The sequence below is a fragment of the Vespa mandarinia genome, chromosome 2 (genome assembly GCF_050613455.1).
Source record: "Vespa mandarinia isolate Hongniang chromosome 2, ASM5061345v1, whole genome shotgun sequence".
Classification (NCBI taxonomy): Eukaryota; Metazoa; Arthropoda; class Insecta; order Hymenoptera; family Vespidae; genus Vespa; species Vespa mandarinia.
In genome coordinates, this window is record NC_140811.1 from 17,021,456 (window position 1) to 17,040,000 (window position 18,545).

Here is an 18,545-nt window from a genome sequence, read left to right on the forward strand (position 1 = left end):
AACTAAGCGGCGCTACTTATCATTTCTACACAGTAGATAGGAATTTCTGGATTGAGCTTATAACAGTAGAACATAACAGTAGAACTTTGAACGCTGATGTGAGAGCTTGTGGTTTTAAATCGCTAAGTCAATTTGTGAGTGTTTTTTTTAAAGCTACGGTAAAGTAGGTGAACTAATTTTGGAATAACTATCGGATTACGAGACGAGGGTAAGTAAGATCAACAAAATTAATAATAAATAATTGACGATGAAATGATATTCAAGATTGGCTTTTGCTCTTTCAATATTTCTCATCAAAAAGAGTTACTTTTCGTGTCGTACGATTGGAAATTCGATATTTGTTTGTGTTTGGGTAAAAAAAAAAAAAAAAAAAAGGAATACAAAAAAATGAAATTCAAAATTGAAACAAGTAAAATAAATATTCGTCATGACGTAATTTGAGTAATTGATCCAGGAAGTTCTCGATAAAACGCAGTCAGCTTCGTTACGAATGATTTCTATTCTTTTTGCAATGACTCTTCATTGTTTCCCACGATATCAAATATAATAATTGTTTATACATTTTAAATAAGATTGACATATATAAGATGACTTTATAATATCAACGAAGATAATTTCTCTTTAATTGACTCGTAAACATATTTTTTAAATGGAACGATCTACTTTGATAGGATTGATCTTTGATTAATTTACAACCACAGTAAAACTTGCTTAGAGTTCCAAGAAGGTTACTTGACTGTTCTTCATTCGAGTAAAAATACGATCGGTCAGCGAAGAAACCGGTTTTCTCTTTGCAGCTTATATACGTTTCTCGATCGTAAATGAATGCCTCTTTTCTTGTTCATTCTTCGAACGTTTCTTTTTCTTTCGTCCAAGAGTTCCAGGTATAAAATACAAACATGAAGGAATAGGGATGCACGGTACTTAGTCACGTTGTATGCGTATAACGGCACTCGTAGCATCAAAAGTATTATATTTTTGTTTGTTGTCTCTTATTAGAGAGTTTACATTTCATGATGAGCAAAAAAAAATTTATTGATACAGATATTTCATATATATTTATATATATATATATATATATATATATATATATATATATACATATATATATATATATATGTATGTATATATACAGAAAAATTTTGCAATATTGAAAAAGAAAAATCGTACAGTGCAATAAAATAAAAAAAAATATAATTGACGATGATAAGGAAAAAGATTAGAATTATTAATGATATCTTTCTACTTCTTACAAAAACGATCATTGTATTTTTGATTCTCTCGTAATAAAGTCTCAAGTGTTCTTCGCGACACATTTAATTTTATATCAAAACATTTTTCCTCTTTTTCCTTTACCCTCCCCACCCCACCCATCCTCCCCCACCAGCCTCCCTCTTCCCCATTCAGTGAAATCTTTCTCATAAATACAAATTATATAGATAATATAATCGAACTAAATTCTATCTTATTTTAATAAAAAGAAAGAAATAAAAAAAAAAGAAAGGATAGTCATTGACAGATGTATTACTCGTAAATATCGTATATCGTCTTTATCGAGCTTTTAAGGGTCAAAGATCAAATATAGTGTTTGGTCATACGTTGAAATTCTTTTGTAAATTCATTCAAGTAAAGTCGATGACGCATACGCTCGCGATTATAATTTTTCTTTTTTTCTTTCTTTTTTCTTTTTTTTTTTTTTTCTTTTTTCCTTTTTTAACGAATCCAGACTAAATTAAGAGAATATTAATTAATATTACGTCAGAGATTTGCCATTTCACTTTGTTTCATTGTTAAGTTTAATTCAACATCTCATTTATTCACTTTTTTTTTTTATCGTTGATTATTCACCGTCAATCGGACATCGATATAAACAACATTATTTTGCCTTCTATCATTAAATAATGATCATGTTCATACGTATGTGTATCTGTAGCTTTGTAAAAAGATTATTTTATTATTCGCTCTCGTTCGAGTTTGTTTTCTCGAATGAAATTAACAATGAAATTAAATAAAAATGTTAGAGGATATCGAGGATATCGTTTAAAAGATTTTTTATCTGGTCCACCATTTTGGATCATTTCGATTTGCTTTTTTCTATTTTTTTTTCTTTTCCTTTTTTTTTTCTTTTCTTTTCTTTTCTCTTCCTTTCTTTCCTTTCATTTTTCTTTTCAATCAGGAACAAAATCAACGGATCATTATTATTGCAATGTTTTGTAAAGCTTGAAGAACAATGCAATTTTTGAATAAGTCCGACGACCTGCTCCATTTCGTCGCATTTCCTCGCGTATAAATGGAAGCGAAAGAGTGCACCTTGACAATGCTCACTCAGATGCAATGCTTAATGAAAGGAAAAAAAAAAAAAGAAAGAAAAGAAAAAAAGAAACGATGAATAGAAAGAGAATAGATGAGAAAGAGAGAAAGAGAACGAGGCCATCTTGCTTCGTATGCCTTCCATCGAGTCCTCCGCTCAATGAACTGCCACTGGTCTCTTTATACTTGCTACGTTCTATGCTTCGTTGGGAAATTAATGCTGCCATGTTATTAATGGCAGCAGAGAGAAGAAGAGAAAAGGAGAGTGTACGTGATAAAGAGAAAAAGAAGTTTAGAGAGGAAGTATTCTTTCTTTCTTTTTTTTCTTTTTTTTTTTTTTTCTTTTTTCTTTTTCTTTTCTTTCTCAATACTCTTAATAAACTTCGCGAGTTACATCATGCTGCATTCCATGTATGATTCTTTTTTTTTGTTTTAATTTATTTTTCGAAAGATTAAATACGAATTCTCGAACGTATTGTTTGACTTAAAATTGAGAGTCGAGATTTTTTAAAACGAACGTATTGTTTGATTTAAAATTGAGAGTCGAGATTTTTTAAATCGAACGTATTGTTTGATTTAAAATTGAGAGTCGAGATTTTTTAAATCGAACGTATTGTTTGATTTAAAATTGAGAGTCGAGATTTTTTCGTTTATTTTTATAATATAATGTTTTATATATATATATATATATATATATATATATATATATATATATATATATAAAGATATTATGTCGTTATATTTATTATCTTTTTTGTGACAATGGTACATCTCTAAGAACTATTGATTTGTCAATTATTATATTAGGAATAAATTGAATATGATAATCGTAATGGTGATTATTGATTATTGATTTTTGATTGATGATTTTTATGATTTTTCGAATTAAAATTCTTCCAATTGATCGTTGAATCGATAGTATATTTAAAACGTACATAAATATATAAAATTTTAAATAATATAATATTTATTATTTTCTTTCAAATGATATATATTTAAATTGCAAATCGAAAGAGTGTCGACCTTTAAAAAGAATTTTAGCTTTATAATTATACAGACGATTGATCAATTTTTACAAATTTTCGTATTAAATAATCGTTCGATCGATAATGAAAAAATTTTAAAATTACATAAACATATGGTAATACAACGAATATAATAATTATAATTCTTTTTTTGTTATAACAAATTTACGCTATAAATTGAGAATATTATCTTAAATCAAATTATCTTTTATAATTATACAAATGATTGACAATCTTTACGATCTTTCGAGTTAAGTAATAAACTTAACTTCAGTCGTAAAAATATTTAGAACGTTGTATGAAGGCTTTCGAATGAAAACTTATGCGATTAGTTGCGAGAAGGCGTAGAGAACGTTAGTTGACCGAATTCATGGTGAATGGAGAAGCCTTCTATATATCGTATGTATCCATGTATGTATATATGTACTTCTGTACATATGTATTAACGCTTTCGTGAGTTAATCGTTAAAAGAAACTCATAAATGTCTCTCTGTTTGTCTCTTCCTCTCTCTCTCTCTCTCTCTCTCTCTCCCTCTCTCTCTCTCTCTCTTTTTCTATGTGTGCGTGTGTGTCTCTTTTTCTGGACTCAAAGCAAAAAAAGATTCGAGTATCCGACGGAAGAATGAACATAACGAAGATACTAAGATCAATTCGAATATTATCTTCTGACCGAGGAAATGGTGATAACGAAGAAAACTTTGAAATTAAAATAGTATTTATTCGTTCGTTCTCACGTAACAATCATGTTTCCAAGAATAATACTGAATGTGAGAAGTTTCTGTTGTATACAACGGATCTAATATGCGAATCACACGAAGGCCATTTTTGCATAAAAACGTTCTAAGAATTTCCAATAGAATTCGTTTAAGTATGCGATTTGTTAGAGGAATTCGATTTTCCGCCTTTCATCGAACGGTACATGATCATTTAAAACTAAATTGAAAAATGTCGGAAAAGCTTTATCATTTTCTTTTTTGTTTTGACCTCTGAACAGTAGATATATTTAATTTGTAAAAAGAATAGAAAGAAAGTAGTAACTTTGATAATTTCAATGATAACAGTATTAAAGTTTATCTTTTTTTAGTTGTTTGATTATTGTCCAAGGGTCAATGTTCCCTTACGTTCGATAAGGGATTTGTAAAAAAAAAAAAAAAAAATAAAAGGGAGGAAGGGAACTAAATCACGAAATATCGAAACAATAATTTTACTACTTTAAACGATCGTCATGCTTCGTTAAGTTCCGTCACTGAGGTTTATCTTTTTTCCTCCTTTTCTTTTCTTTCTTTTTGTTTTTTTTTTTCTTTTTTTGTCAAAAGATCTCGCGCGAATGATTTGAAAGTTCCCGTCTCTTTCTTTCTTTTCTTTTTCCTTTTTCTTTCTTTCTCTATTTATTTATTCCTTCAAAATTCTTCCTTTTCTTTTTCTTTCTCTTTTCTTCACTTTCGTTAAATTGAAAGCTTGAAAATCGTCGATAAAAAATCGAATCGAAAGGAAGTCACGAATGTATCATCGTAGAAATAAAATTCGGAACTCGAGATTTCTTTTGCATTCCTTCACGAAAGAATGAAATACCTTTGTGACCTTCTAGCGAGAGAGGAGACGCTTAAGAATGATGGCTTCGAAGATACGCAAAGAAAGAAAATCTCCTCTTTGGGAATTTTTCTTCTTTTTCTTTTTTTTTTTTTTTCCTTATTTCCTTCATCTATTTTTCTTCTTCGGTTATCTTAACTTTATATTGTTTGATTTATTTTCGAATAATAATCGAATTATTACTGTTACTTCTTTTTTTTTTTTTTTTTTTTTTTTTTCTTCATAGCGAGTGTTTTTAAATCGAAAAGTTTCGTAAACAACAAATATCTAGGTATTAAAATTCATATCTCTTTTAAATCTAACTTTTTTTTTCTCTCTCTATAATGAGTGTTTCAAAATCGAAAAGTTTTCGAAATAGAACAAAACTATATTAAAACTTTAAATCTCTTTTACATTAATATTTTTTATTCTATGACGAAAGTTTTATCGACAATAAGCGCGTTAATATTTATATCTCGTCTGAATATAAATTTGCATTTAAGAAAAATGTTTGCGGATTGAAAAATTTTTTTTTATACAACATATATATTAACATTAACGTCTCTTCGAAATTTAAATACACTTTATTTGACGGGAAATTACGAATTAAAAAGTTTTTCAGAAGAACAAACAAGTAATAAAATCTCTATTAAATTAAAATCTTTTTTTTTTATGACGAGAAATTGCCAATAAAAAATGGTGTATTAAAATTTAAATCGACGAAAAAGAAATAAATAAAAAAAGAAATCGTAATTAAATGCAGTAATACTCGCCAGGTGAAGCATCTCACTACAGTTGATCGATTTAGTTTTGAGGTCAAGGGTGACTATCTCACTAAATAGAGATGTACGATGAAAAGCACGAAAAATTCAAGAACTGAGATTGTATCTCTCTCTCTCTCTCTCTCTCTCTTTCTCTCTCCCTCTCTCTATAGATTTTATGTTTCTCATAAAACCGAAGTTCTTTGATGAGAGAAATTCGTTGCTCTAAAATCTCAATAAAATGTCACACTGAAAATTCAGCTATTAGTTTTAAAAATAGGAAATAAATAATTTTTTTTTTTTTTTTATATAGTTATACAAACAAAATAAATGTGAATATTTTATAATCAGAATTCCTGATTTTATCATTTTGCACAGTTTTTACATTATCGTTTTATCGTAATTAATTTATTTGTGGCATTTATGAATCAACGTAAAACTTCATTCTTTTATCCTTTTTTTTTTCATTTCTTTTATTTCATTTTTAGAACAAATACTTGGTTGACTTTCTCATTCAAGATTTTATTCGAAGTAATATATATATATATATATATATATATATAAGATTTTTTTCGTACATTAATATACTTATGAAACGAATAATGATAATCTCACTTATCGCAGATACATGGATGTATATGTATATATATATATATATATATATATATATATATATATATATATATATATATATAGCTAACTTTCTTCTAGAGATTAGAGTGTCCAGGAAGTCCTCGAGAAGATATAATCGAGTTAATATAGTCTCAAGTCAGAAAGTTAATATTTCCGGCGTAGACTCGCGTAATACGAATTATACGTGGGACACCTCGTCGATTTCATATCTCATAAAACATACAAAAAGAAATAGGAGAAAGATATATTTCTATCCTTTGCTTTTTCGATTCACCACCACCTTCTTTTCCATGTCCTTATCGGCAGAGTGTATTACGTTAGTTGTCGTTGGATCGACTTTCACTTCTTCACCAGGCCGTGTGCATTTCTGGGAATTGCGCAAAATGCATCCTGAAATAAATAACTCAGCTAATAAATTACCTTGTTGTCGAATTCTTTCTCTTCAACGTGAAATAACTCTTTTCCTTCGATTGAAATATGTTCGGTTTTTTTTTTTTTTTCAAGAATTAGTAGAAGAAGAAAAAAAGGAAAGGAAAGAAAAGAAAAGAAAAGAAAAAAAGAAAAATCCAATTCATTTCAATTCAAATATTTTCTGATGTCATAATTAAAGTTGAAGAAATCATAAATATTATATTTTATATTTTGATTTATGCTGATATTGATATAACTATATAAACTAATGTTATGACGGGTAATTGAATTTTAATTTACATTCGTATGTAATTATTATACAACTGTTTTCATTAAAAATAAATATACGATCAAAGTACATAAATTTAATGTTAATCATTGAATCAACTCAGAGTTGATTAATTATCTTTCTCTCTTTTTCCTCTTTTTATCTGATGATAACAAACAGAATTTTCGAATCTATATTTTATTATTATCTCGTGCTTCCTAAGTTCAATGTCCTCTTAATGATTAGATAAATGAAAAAAAGAAATAGAAAAAGAAAGTAAATAGGAAAGATTGAAAATAAATGTTTGTTTCCTTTGTTAGGTCAGATAATTCAATTTTCTTATATTAAGATCGACTTCAGGAAATGATCAGATCATCATTCTCTCTTTCAGCATCCTTTGTTTTTATCATGAAGTTTATATACAATGATGCATATCCCGTAATAAGAGAGAGAGAGAGAGAGAGAGAGAGAGAGAGAGAGAGAGAGAGAGAGAGAGAGAGAGAGAGAGAGAGAGAAAGAGAGAGAGAGAGAGAGAGAGAGAGAAAGAGAGAGAGAGAGAGAGATAACTGATTTTGTTAAAGATTTATCACTAAGTCGGCTCACATCCTGTGACTCACGTTTTTGAGATCAGCACTGTACAGTTGCATGGTACTCGCTACGCTCCTGGAAATTTACTCTCTCTCTCTCTCTTTCTGTCACACTATTTCTCTCTCTCTTTCTTCATCGTCTCTCTACCTCTCCCTTTTTTCGACGTAAACGAATTAACTCCCTTTCTAGTCGGTATAGAGAAGGGTCGGACCCCTCTTGTCTTCTCATGAAACGTTATCAAACGATATCTCGATCGTCTCGATCGTGATCGTATCCGATTTTATTAGAATAATTTCGTATCGAATCAATTTGTTTACTCTTTCGTCATTAATTCACTCTCCGTAAATGAATCTTTTTGTTTACATTTGAAATAATATTTTTCCACGTTTATATAATATATTCGTACATTTACATTAGTTTATATCATTTAACACTATATAGCTAAATTTTTTTTTTCTTCTTTTTCATACCTATAAACTAATTATATAATGCGAGAATTATGTAATATTACTTGCATTAGTATATAATATATACTCTAATACATTTATATTAGTTATATACTTAAATATCATACATACCTATGTGTGTATGTATGCTATATTTAGTATAGTATAATTATAATTTTATATATAGTAATAATAATAATAATAATAATAATAATAATAATTTATATTTAAAAATGTGAAGCATGAAAAATTCCGGATATAAAGTAATAATTAATGTTGTCTGTAGAAAATGAAATAAAACTGACAAAATGCATTTATATATTTACATAAATAAATATGTAATTTATATATTAAAATATGTGATATAGCCAGATGATAGATTATTTTAAAAACGAAAACACTCATGGCATGGTCGATCGAATCGCCGTGCAAAAAATTCGAAGGCAAACTTTCTCTTGGCTCTCGACGAAGTTTGTTTTATTTTAGGTAGCCACTATTGCGAAATCTCAATAAAAGATCTATCCTCAATTTTTCGATCACTATAGAAATTCTTTTCGAAATATAAAACGAAATTCTTCTGGTTGTTTTTTTTTTTTTGCAAGCATGGGAAGATATAAAGAAATAAAGAAAAAAAAAGAAAGAAAAGAAAAAAAAAAGAAGACGAAGAAGAAGAAGAAGACATTGGAAATAAAAAAATTAATAAATTGAAATGTCACGATTACATAACTTCGAGAAAATTTAATGTATATTCTATGCACAGTTTTTGTTTTATTACCTTCTATGATTTTGTTTTGTCATTGCATACACTTATACGTACATATACATACATATATGCATACATAGAAAAACATATATATAATTACCACCCACATTATCAGTTAAGTGGCATTGACGCCTACACATGATATTCACATGTCTTTGCACTTGTTTGTCTTTATATCATGTATTTATATATATAATACATACATATATATATATATATATATATATATATATATATATATATATATATATATATGTACCTCTTCAAGAAGACAACATTTTTTCAATTATTCCTGTTAACTTGCATAAACATGTATACGTATACGCAGAGTCGATAAAAAACCAGACACCGCATATATTGAGTCAAACGAAGAAAAAATATTTTCTCGTAAAATAATTTCTTCTTTCTTCTTTTCTTTTTTATTTTCTTTCTTTTTCATTTTTTTATTTTTTGTTTCTTTTTCTTTTTTATCGTCCGTCCGACATGCATTAATCTTGATGAAATCATTTTATTATCAATGATGACGATTCAATGTTATTGTCATTGTCTTTTCTTTCTTTCTTTTTTTTTTTTTTAATTCAATTTTTTTATAATATAATAATATATTTAAGATTAAAAAAAAATATATATATATGTGTGTGTGTGTGTGTGTGTATGAGTATTATCATAAATGCATAGGAGACAATAGGGACGACAATAATCAATGTTTTGTTTGTTAAAGTCTCTTATTACTCTATGTCTTTCTCTTTCGTTGCACTTCTCTTGTGCACTCCTGCATCATTCTTATGCGCTTGTAATGCGACTATTCGCCTGTACATCATACGTACCAGCTTCGTCATTAGAGGGACTCTATAGAGTCCCTCGCGTGTATGATGCACGTTCAAGAGAAGGGGAGAGAGAAAGAGAGAAAGGAAGAGAGAGAGAGAGAGAGAGAAAGAGAGAGACCTGTCTGGATTTAAAACAGGGGTGCTCAATGTTCTTCTACGATTTGAAAAATTTATATTAATTCTTTGATAATTATATTAATGATACAATTCATTTTAAATTGTATTTCTTTTTTTTTTTTTTTTATTTCTTTTTTTATTTTATACGAAATATATATTATGGTTGAAGTAATATATATATTCAAGAATACAGGTTGTTTGTATGTGCGTATGGTCAACACGTGTTACGTACCTCTGATGATAGAAACATGATCATGCAACACAGCTGGCTCGAGCATTGGCGTAATACTCTAGAGATATTTATAGAAAGAATAGAAATACTTTATCATATGAATAGATTAGATATTTTGTATTATCTTATTCGATTTAACTGATGAAAAGAATTCGAGATAGGAAAATTGTTTTACGATGATATCCAAAATCATATGAATTGTCGTTATTGTGTAAAGAATTTTTCAATTTATAATTAATATATTTCGTAAAGTAACAAAAATATTTTACAAGGATGAAGAAGATTGAGAAATATTGAAGTTAATTTATTTCGTGTGATGTTTTATACGATAGATAAGGAAGAAGTAAGGAAACGAACGTTAAGTTAAGGAAACCTTATTCGTATTTTAAGAAACTTGCAAGAAATGCATGACTTACTTTGTCATTGGAGAAGTGTAAATTAGAAGGGCGAGTATGAATTATCTTGAACTAGATAAGAATGAAAGGAAAGATCAACGAGTGTAACTGAGTACGAAGAATTCAATGATTTTGATTTTTCAGAGAACTCATTTGTGAGATATAAAATGTATCTTATATATATATGAATATATTTTTTTTCTTTCTTATAATAAACTTTCAATTTTTGAAAACAATTTTCAAAGTATTTTTACGAATATATTTTTTAAAGAGAACATATAAAATAACGTATGATAATAAGTTTTACAAATCGTTTGGCATATATATTTATATTATAGTATAAAACTAATATAAATATATTAGAGTATAATTAATATACTAGTGTAAGTAATATTATGTTATAATTCGTTCTTAGATACAAAAAAAGAAAAAAAAAGAAAAAGAATTTATAAGTTTAAAAGTTAAATGATATAAACGAATGTAAATGTATGTATACACATAGAAAAATACTATTTTACTAAATATTACATGCACGTGTACATCTACACGTGTATAAATTGTAACATTGTACATTCATGTACATACTTAATGCAAGTACGTGATAATAATGATTATATCCTATAATATATGATAATTTGTTACTTACATAGATGAATATGTACAGATATTAAAAGTAAGTATGAAAATGTAGGAAACACTCGGTACAAGATCCTTACGACAAGATCCTTTAATACTCAAGGGAATGACAGGATTTAGGGTAAGACAAAGGATTAGTGAGGGTTGAAGTTGTAAAAGGGTTGGACAGTATATTTTACAAAAGCTTCAATAATAATTAAAAATATGATACGATATGTCTCTTTGTTAAAGTATCGCGATTATTATTCTTCTTTTTGTTATTGTTATATATTTTGCAGGATATCATTTTATTCATTTTATTCATGTCATTTGGAATGGATCGAATAAATAAAGAAACATAAAGAAATTGATAATCACTTCTTCATATTCTTCAGATTAGTCATAGTCCATTTGATTCATGCGTTGCTATCATATGACAATGAGCATCTTTATTTCAAGGATAACGTTTGTCATTTGAAACATTTATCAATCGATTCGATGTAAATTGAATCGATTGATATTAGTAAAAAATTATCGAAGTCTTTTATCCCTTGAAAAAAGTAATAAAAATCATTTCAATACAAAATCAATGAAAGTTTCCATTATTATGACATTGAAATTAGAACATAAAATTAGACGATTATTAGGCAAAAGGTATATAATTATTATCAACTCTAACAACCCCTGAATTATATTTTATTATTGAGTTCCACGAAATCGTCTCGTGACTTTTCGTTACACGTCGCCTGTCACGTAAATCTCACGTTGATAATTAATTCAAAAATGTAAAAGAGCGTATATTTCGTATGAATTCAATATTGCATGGAACTTTTGAAACAAAGAAAAAAAAACAAAAAGAAGTGAACGGTTCTTTCAGTTGAAAAAAAAAAAATTGAATCAAGTTATACAGAAACAAATTGTCAATTTTCAAAATGACAAAAAATTAATTAAACACACAACGAATTCCCACAATATTGTGATCTTCATTAAAGAATTATCTAAAAATTATTAATAATATTTATCATCGAACAATTCTTACGTTATACAATTATTAAAACTACCAAGCTGTAATTTTATTTTAGATTTGTAATTATTATTCAGAAAATTTCCAAATCATTCATTGCGACTGAAATGGTTTGTTTAGATTTTTCTTTCTTCTCTTTTCTTTTTAAGACGGGAGAAGGGGGACGGGAAATATTAAGAAAGAAAACTGTCAATAGAAAGATATCGGTAAATGACGACAAAATTAATTGGTTAAAAAAATATCTTCAAACAAAATCAACTCAATTTCAGATTATCGAATATTGATGGCATAATTTGATCCAGTGATGGAAAAAAATCGATCGTTTGTAGATAATTTAATTTTAATGAATTAATTAAACAAATTAATCAAACAATTTGATAAAAAGAAAAAAAAAAAGAAAAAGAGAAGAAGGAAAGGAAGGATTCCTGGAGATTGGAAAAAAAAGTATTATGTAAAAAAGTTAATGGCTTGCAAGTAATTCAGTTCTAATTAATTATTAAATTAATTAAACAATTAAGAAGAGAGATTTTAATATCGAATATTTTCTTTTCTTTCTTCTTTTTTTTTTTTTTTTGTCTTTTTTCTTCGTTAATAGACCTTTCTATACAGCTCTTCATTTTAAATATTTCCACGAATACTTTTAACTCGTTGATTTTTGACTTCCGGTCGCGACTACATACTTGAACATGAGATCGATTGAATTTACTCTCGCATATATGAATCACGAAACGAGTCATGCGATGAGAAAAATAATTATCGTCGCATAGTATATCTAACACGTGTGTAAGTTTCTGAATCAGAATTCGGTCCATGATCGGAGAAATATTTTTTTTTCTTTTTTTTTTTTCTCCTTCTTCTTATTTCCTTTGCTATGTCTTAAGTATTAGGCGTCGCCAAAGATAAAATCCGTAGGAGGTCGTGAATGTTCTAAGTTAAATCGACGTATCAACAAACCTGGCACGTTTCACGAATGATCATTCATTTCACGAATTATTATTTGTTTATTTTGGATCTACGTATTTTCAACGTTATTTTTAGATTTTTACCAATGATTACTTCTTTTAGAATATTTTCTTCGTTATGTTCACAATGCCCAAAGAAAAGAAATTCATTAGTATGAATAAATATCACATTTGCGATTATATACGTAAAAATATTTTTGTTATATACTTTTATATATTTTATAATTTTATATATCTTTAGATTTAGATTTTTGGATTTATTTTTCAAAGATCGAATTTAATAAAAGATATCGAACGAAGAATTCCAATTGTATTTGTACGTACATATTACACAAATTAATCTCGTTCATTTTAATATTTGTTATTTAAAAACAAAATTTCAATGAATTAAAGATCATTAAGCCATATATTTATTATCGTAAGATTGAACAATAAAATACTACGAGAAATATTCGAAGTTAAATCTAATATATTTTATTGATTAATTTATTATTAATTCATATTGTAACACGTGTCTCGCGTTCAATTGTGATTGTGTTCGTTAACAATAACAAATTTATTGTTCGTAGTTTAGAATTACGAGTGTATTCGCATTAAATGTTACGATATCAAACGAGTCAAAAGTATTTCGTGTTATGTGTTCGTTTGATAGAATGTTTCCGATTGAATGTTTAAAATGATTTCTGTGGTGAATTAACCGCAAGGATAATTATAAAATTAAAAAAGGAATAGGGAAAAGAAAAAGTTAGTATAAAAAATATACACAAAGAGAAGAAGTGATGCTGATTGGTCGCGAACATGTCAGGATAATACATTTTGAATGATTAAATTTAGGACAAAATATTGGACGTGCAAAATTAAATGAATATACCTTATAAATATATCTTATAAATATAAATAATTTATCAATGATAAATTGCTTATATTTTAAATATAAAATTCATAAAATCTCATGACCCGTACGATCAATGAATCTATCTCTTATATTTATTTATTGCCCGATTTAGTCCCTCTCTGAAGTATACGCGTTTAATTGAACATTTTTTTTTGTTTTTTTTTTTTTTGTATTCGAACAATAGTGACAATATATTTCTTATCTTACCATTTGCGTCAACACTTATAAATCCTCAATAATCTCAGAGAAACTTTTTTCCTTTTTTTCTCTTTTATTTTTCTTTCTTTCCCTCTTTCTTTCTTTAATTCTTCTTATAAAAGCAAGATCGGATATGATTCATTTACGGTTTAAAGTCTATCAAATAATAAAGAGAGAAAAAAAAATCTAGAGATAGATTTTCCGCGAATCATTATGTTCTTATAACGTAATGACGCTCGTAACTACAACCGGTTTCACTTTTAACAAATATCAACATAATATCTATCCTTTTTATACGGTAATATGTTCGAGTTACTATTTCTATTAAAATGATTCTTATTATATTCATAATATGGAAAGATACGTTGTTGGATATGAATTGAGGAAGATCATTGATCGTGAAAGTATTACATTAAATATATAAAAGCGATTTAAAAATAATAATAATTATAATCATAATAATTTAATAATTTAATAATTTAATAATAATAATTATCATCATGTGATTAGATATACACAATATAGACTTCTATTTATTTGGACAATATAAATAATTACGTCACTTATATATAACGTACTGAGCAATTTTAATTAATAATAATTTATTATAATGATAACATTAAGCTTCTATAAATTATAATATATATTTAATTATATATATATATATATATAAATATTTTTTTATTTGAATATACTTTGAACTTAAAATTTTCTCAATTATTTTTTTTTTTTATTTACAGATCAAAGGATGTATTCTTATTTGGATATACATTGATATAGATTCTCGATGGAGAACGTATCTCGTTATACGTAAAAAAGCAATGTGAAAAGACTGTATAATAATAATAATAATAATAATAATAATAATTATCATCGTGACCATCATCTTTCACTCGAAATGGCTGTCTTATCAGAGCACATGATATCTGTGTTTGTGGTGATAGCACTGATCTCTATGAATGCATTGGCTGAGCTCAAAGGACCGAACGTTTGCACGCGTCAAGATACGTGAGTATAATCTTCAAATTTATTTTTTTTTGCGATTATTTTTATAATTATTGTCAAAGTATTTACAGAATTTTTCATATTAATTTTAAAAAATTTAATCACAATTAACACATTCATGAATGAATTATATTCTAATAGAATAGAATTTTCATTATTTTTTATTCATTACTTAATTCAATAATTATATTATTTATAGTAAAAATGAAAATGATTAGTATAATTATTATTAACGTATTAAATCGAAATGAATCGATATAAGAAATTATTTATTAATTAATTACTTTAATTTGTTGAATTAATTAAATTGTCATTTAATTGTTGCATTATTTCAATTTTTATATTTATTAATAATTCGATTTATACTCTTAGTAATTAATTTTTCCAATTTAATAAAGTAGGTCATATCGATTAGCCGCTATAACAGATTAACGAGTTAATAAATTAATTTTAATCTTATCAAAGAATTAGTGCATATACGAAAGAACATATTATTTTCAGCTACAAGATCACTGTAAAAGTATCAGAGCAGAAACCTTACACCGTACGAGAGAATACATGGTGCCTAAGCTTCCCACCGAGATGTTCCAAATACAAAGTTGTTTTCAAGACCGTCTACAGGGAACAGGTTAGCTTGGCAACTAGTTTTCTTTGCTCCACTTTTACCATATTCAATGTATATATTATATATATATATATGTATATATATGTATATATATGTATATATATGTATATATATGTATATATATGTGTATATACTTTTAAACATTACCATATATGTATATGTGCGTGCACCAATCACTCGATTTTTCATCTTCCGCTACAATTTAGGAAATAACGAAGCAAAAACCAGTAGAGGAATGTTGCAGTGGTTATACTGAAACAACAAGTCGTGATCGTTGCATTCCCATTTGTTCGGAAGATTGTCGACATGGAACTTGTATCGCACCGGACGTTTGTAAATGCGAATCCGGTTACGGTGGACCTCTCTGTGATTTCAGTAAGTTTTTTATTCGTTAAAAAATTTCATAGTTAGATCTTAATATTTGAATAAAATGTTCTCTTTTTTTTCTTTTTTTTTCTTATTTTATATGTAGAATGTCCATTGGGAAAATGGGGTAGAAATTGCCAAGAAGATTGCATGTGTCAAAATAATGCAACCTGTGATCCTTTCGATGGGAAATGTTTATGTTCGAGAGGTTGGAAAGGCGAGTATTGTGATCAAACATGTTCACCGGATAAGTTTGGTCAGGATTGTGGCGAACAATGTCGATGTAGAAATGGTGGAAGTTGTCATCACATAACTGGAGAGTGTCTCTGTGCTCCTGGTTACACAGGTCCTTTGTAAGTTTCTGTACTGTTTTAATTAGATATATATATATATATATATTTTTTTTTTTTTCTTCATTTAAAATGATCAGATTTATATAACGAACCGCTGTAACTTTTAGGTGCGATGATCTTTGTCCTGCTGGTAAACATGGGAATGAATGTAAGTCAGATTGCACGTGTCAAAATGGTGGAAACTGCATTCCCACGAGTGGCGATTGTGAATGTCCACCTGGTTGGATGGTAGGTGTATGAATAATTTGTTTTTTCTTTTTAAATTATTGTATCATACAAATGATCATTATTCATTCATATATTATTTAAATTCGAATAGACGATAAATTTATTGTCAAGATAAAAACAATTTTTTTGTTTGAAATTATCGTAGGGTTCTGTATGTGCTCATCGTTGTCTGGAAGGTTTCTGGGGTCAAAATTGTACGAAGATCTGCGATTGTCATAATGGTGGTGGCTGTCATCACGTTACCGGAAAGTGTCAATGCAAACCTGGCTTTTACGATGACAAAGTAAAGATTTTTCTAAATAATAATAATAATAATCCTTGATCGTCCATTATCTATCTAGGTTTAACAAGTTTTTTCGATTAATCAACAGTGTTTGAAGATTTGTCCAAAAGACAAATACGGTTTGAATTGCACGGAAGATTGCGATTGTAAGAACGGTGCCACTTGTTCAGCGACTAACGGTACTTGTATCTGTAGTCCAGGTTGGGAAGGAGAGAAATGTGAGAAAAGAGTTTGCGAAGATGGTGTCTGGGGAGAAAATTGTTCCAAGGTAAAATAATTTAAAATTGTAAATCAAATCGAGAAACATAATAAAGGATGAAATTTTGTTTGAAGGTTTGTCAATGCGATCAAAACAACACAGAATTCTGTCACCCATGGACTGGTCATTGTATCTGTAAAGCTGGCTGGGATGGTGAAACTTGTAGTAGAACTTGTCCGTTATATACTTATGGCAAAGGGTGTCAGGAACATTGCAATTGCAAGAACAACGCTCAGTGTTCTCCGATAAATGGAACTTGTATTTGTGCCGCTGGTTATAGAGGAGAAGATTGTAGCGAAATTTGTCCTGAAAATAGATTCGGAGAGGATTGTGTTCAGAGGTGTGCTTGCAAAAACGGTGCTAAGTGTTCACCCGAGGATGGCCGTTGCAATTGCACTGCAGGTGAGACAAAATTATTGAAAAATTGTTATAAACGAAGAGATCACGCACTTGAGAGATTTTCTTTCTCTTTACTTTTTTTTTTATTTTTTTTCTCTTTTTTGTTTTCGTTTCTCTAAATGAATAAAACAAAAATCGAGAAAGTATTTTGTAAAAATTCGTACCGTGCACGTAAAATGGTTTCTTTCTTTCTTTCTTTTTTTTTTTCTTCTTCTTCTTTTTTGTTCCTCTTTCTGCATCGCTGTCCGTTAACAAATTTGTAGAAAGTACGTGAAATGGTAGATTATTATATTTCGATAAGTCATTGATAAAGAAAACTAGCAGATGAAGGTAAGTAATGCATTGTTACGTATTATTGTAATATTTTGATAGGATGGGATGGTGTTCTCTGCGATCGTCCCTGCGACGACAAGTCTTTTGGCAAGGACTGTGCGAACAAGTGCAACTGCTTTAATAACGCCTCCTGCAATCCACAAAATGGTAAGGGAGTTGGGTGTAACGTTTTCATTGTAAAATTCTAATTGGCACCATATTTACTTACACATCTTCATTGATTAATATCACTAATATTTTGAGTCTCTGCATCTTATCATGAAACAAATTCTTACTCTTTTTAACTTGTCTCGGTTTGCACCTACACTTGTTTGTAAACAATATAAAAAAAGAAAAAGGAAAGATAAGAAAAGAAAATCGGAGAACATACGTCACATTATTTAATCATATAGGCACATGCACTTGTGCGGCTGGCTTTGTCGGTGAACTCTGCAAGGATCATTGCCTAAAAGGATATTTTGGACATGGCTGTACTCAGGAATGCGATTGTCATCCTGAAAACAGCATCGACTGTGATCCAACAACCGGCCATTGCATTTGCAAGCCAGACTGGCGAGGTTTGTATTTTATTTTTATTAATTATCTTCATCGATTTATCCACCGAACGTTCGTTCTCACCATCATCGTCATCGTCATCATCATCATTATCATCATC

At 28.2% G+C, this 18,545-nt stretch overlaps 1 protein-coding gene across 4 annotated transcripts in view; it reads left to right on the forward strand.

Annotated features, from left to right (window-relative positions):
• Nucleotides 1–49: 49 nt before the first annotated feature.
• drpr (multiple EGF like domains draper) overlaps nt 50–18,545 on the forward strand; it is a 21,683-nt gene continuing 3,187 nt past the window's right edge. For 2 of the 4 annotated variants that reach the window (XM_035862185.2, XM_035862191.2), the window contains exons 1-11: nt 50–208; nt 14,780–15,047; nt 15,546–15,672; nt 15,876–16,044; nt 16,142–16,388; nt 16,496–16,616; nt 16,762–16,899; nt 16,988–17,167; nt 17,233–17,560; nt 17,930–18,037; nt 18,283–18,447. In XM_035862185.2, coding sequence (XP_035718078.1) covers nt 14,938–15,047; nt 15,546–15,672; nt 15,876–16,044; nt 16,142–16,388; nt 16,496–16,616; nt 16,762–16,899; nt 16,988–17,167; nt 17,233–17,560; nt 17,930–18,037; nt 18,283–18,447 — 1,693 coding nt within the window. In that variant the 5' untranslated portion in view covers nt 50–208; nt 14,780–14,937. The remainder of the gene's footprint in view (nt 209–14,779; nt 15,048–15,545; nt 15,673–15,875; nt 16,045–16,141; nt 16,389–16,495; nt 16,617–16,761; nt 16,900–16,987; nt 17,168–17,232; nt 17,561–17,929; nt 18,038–18,282; nt 18,448–18,545) is intronic. The other 2 variants (XM_035862194.2, XM_035862203.2) reach the window with 2 other exon arrangements.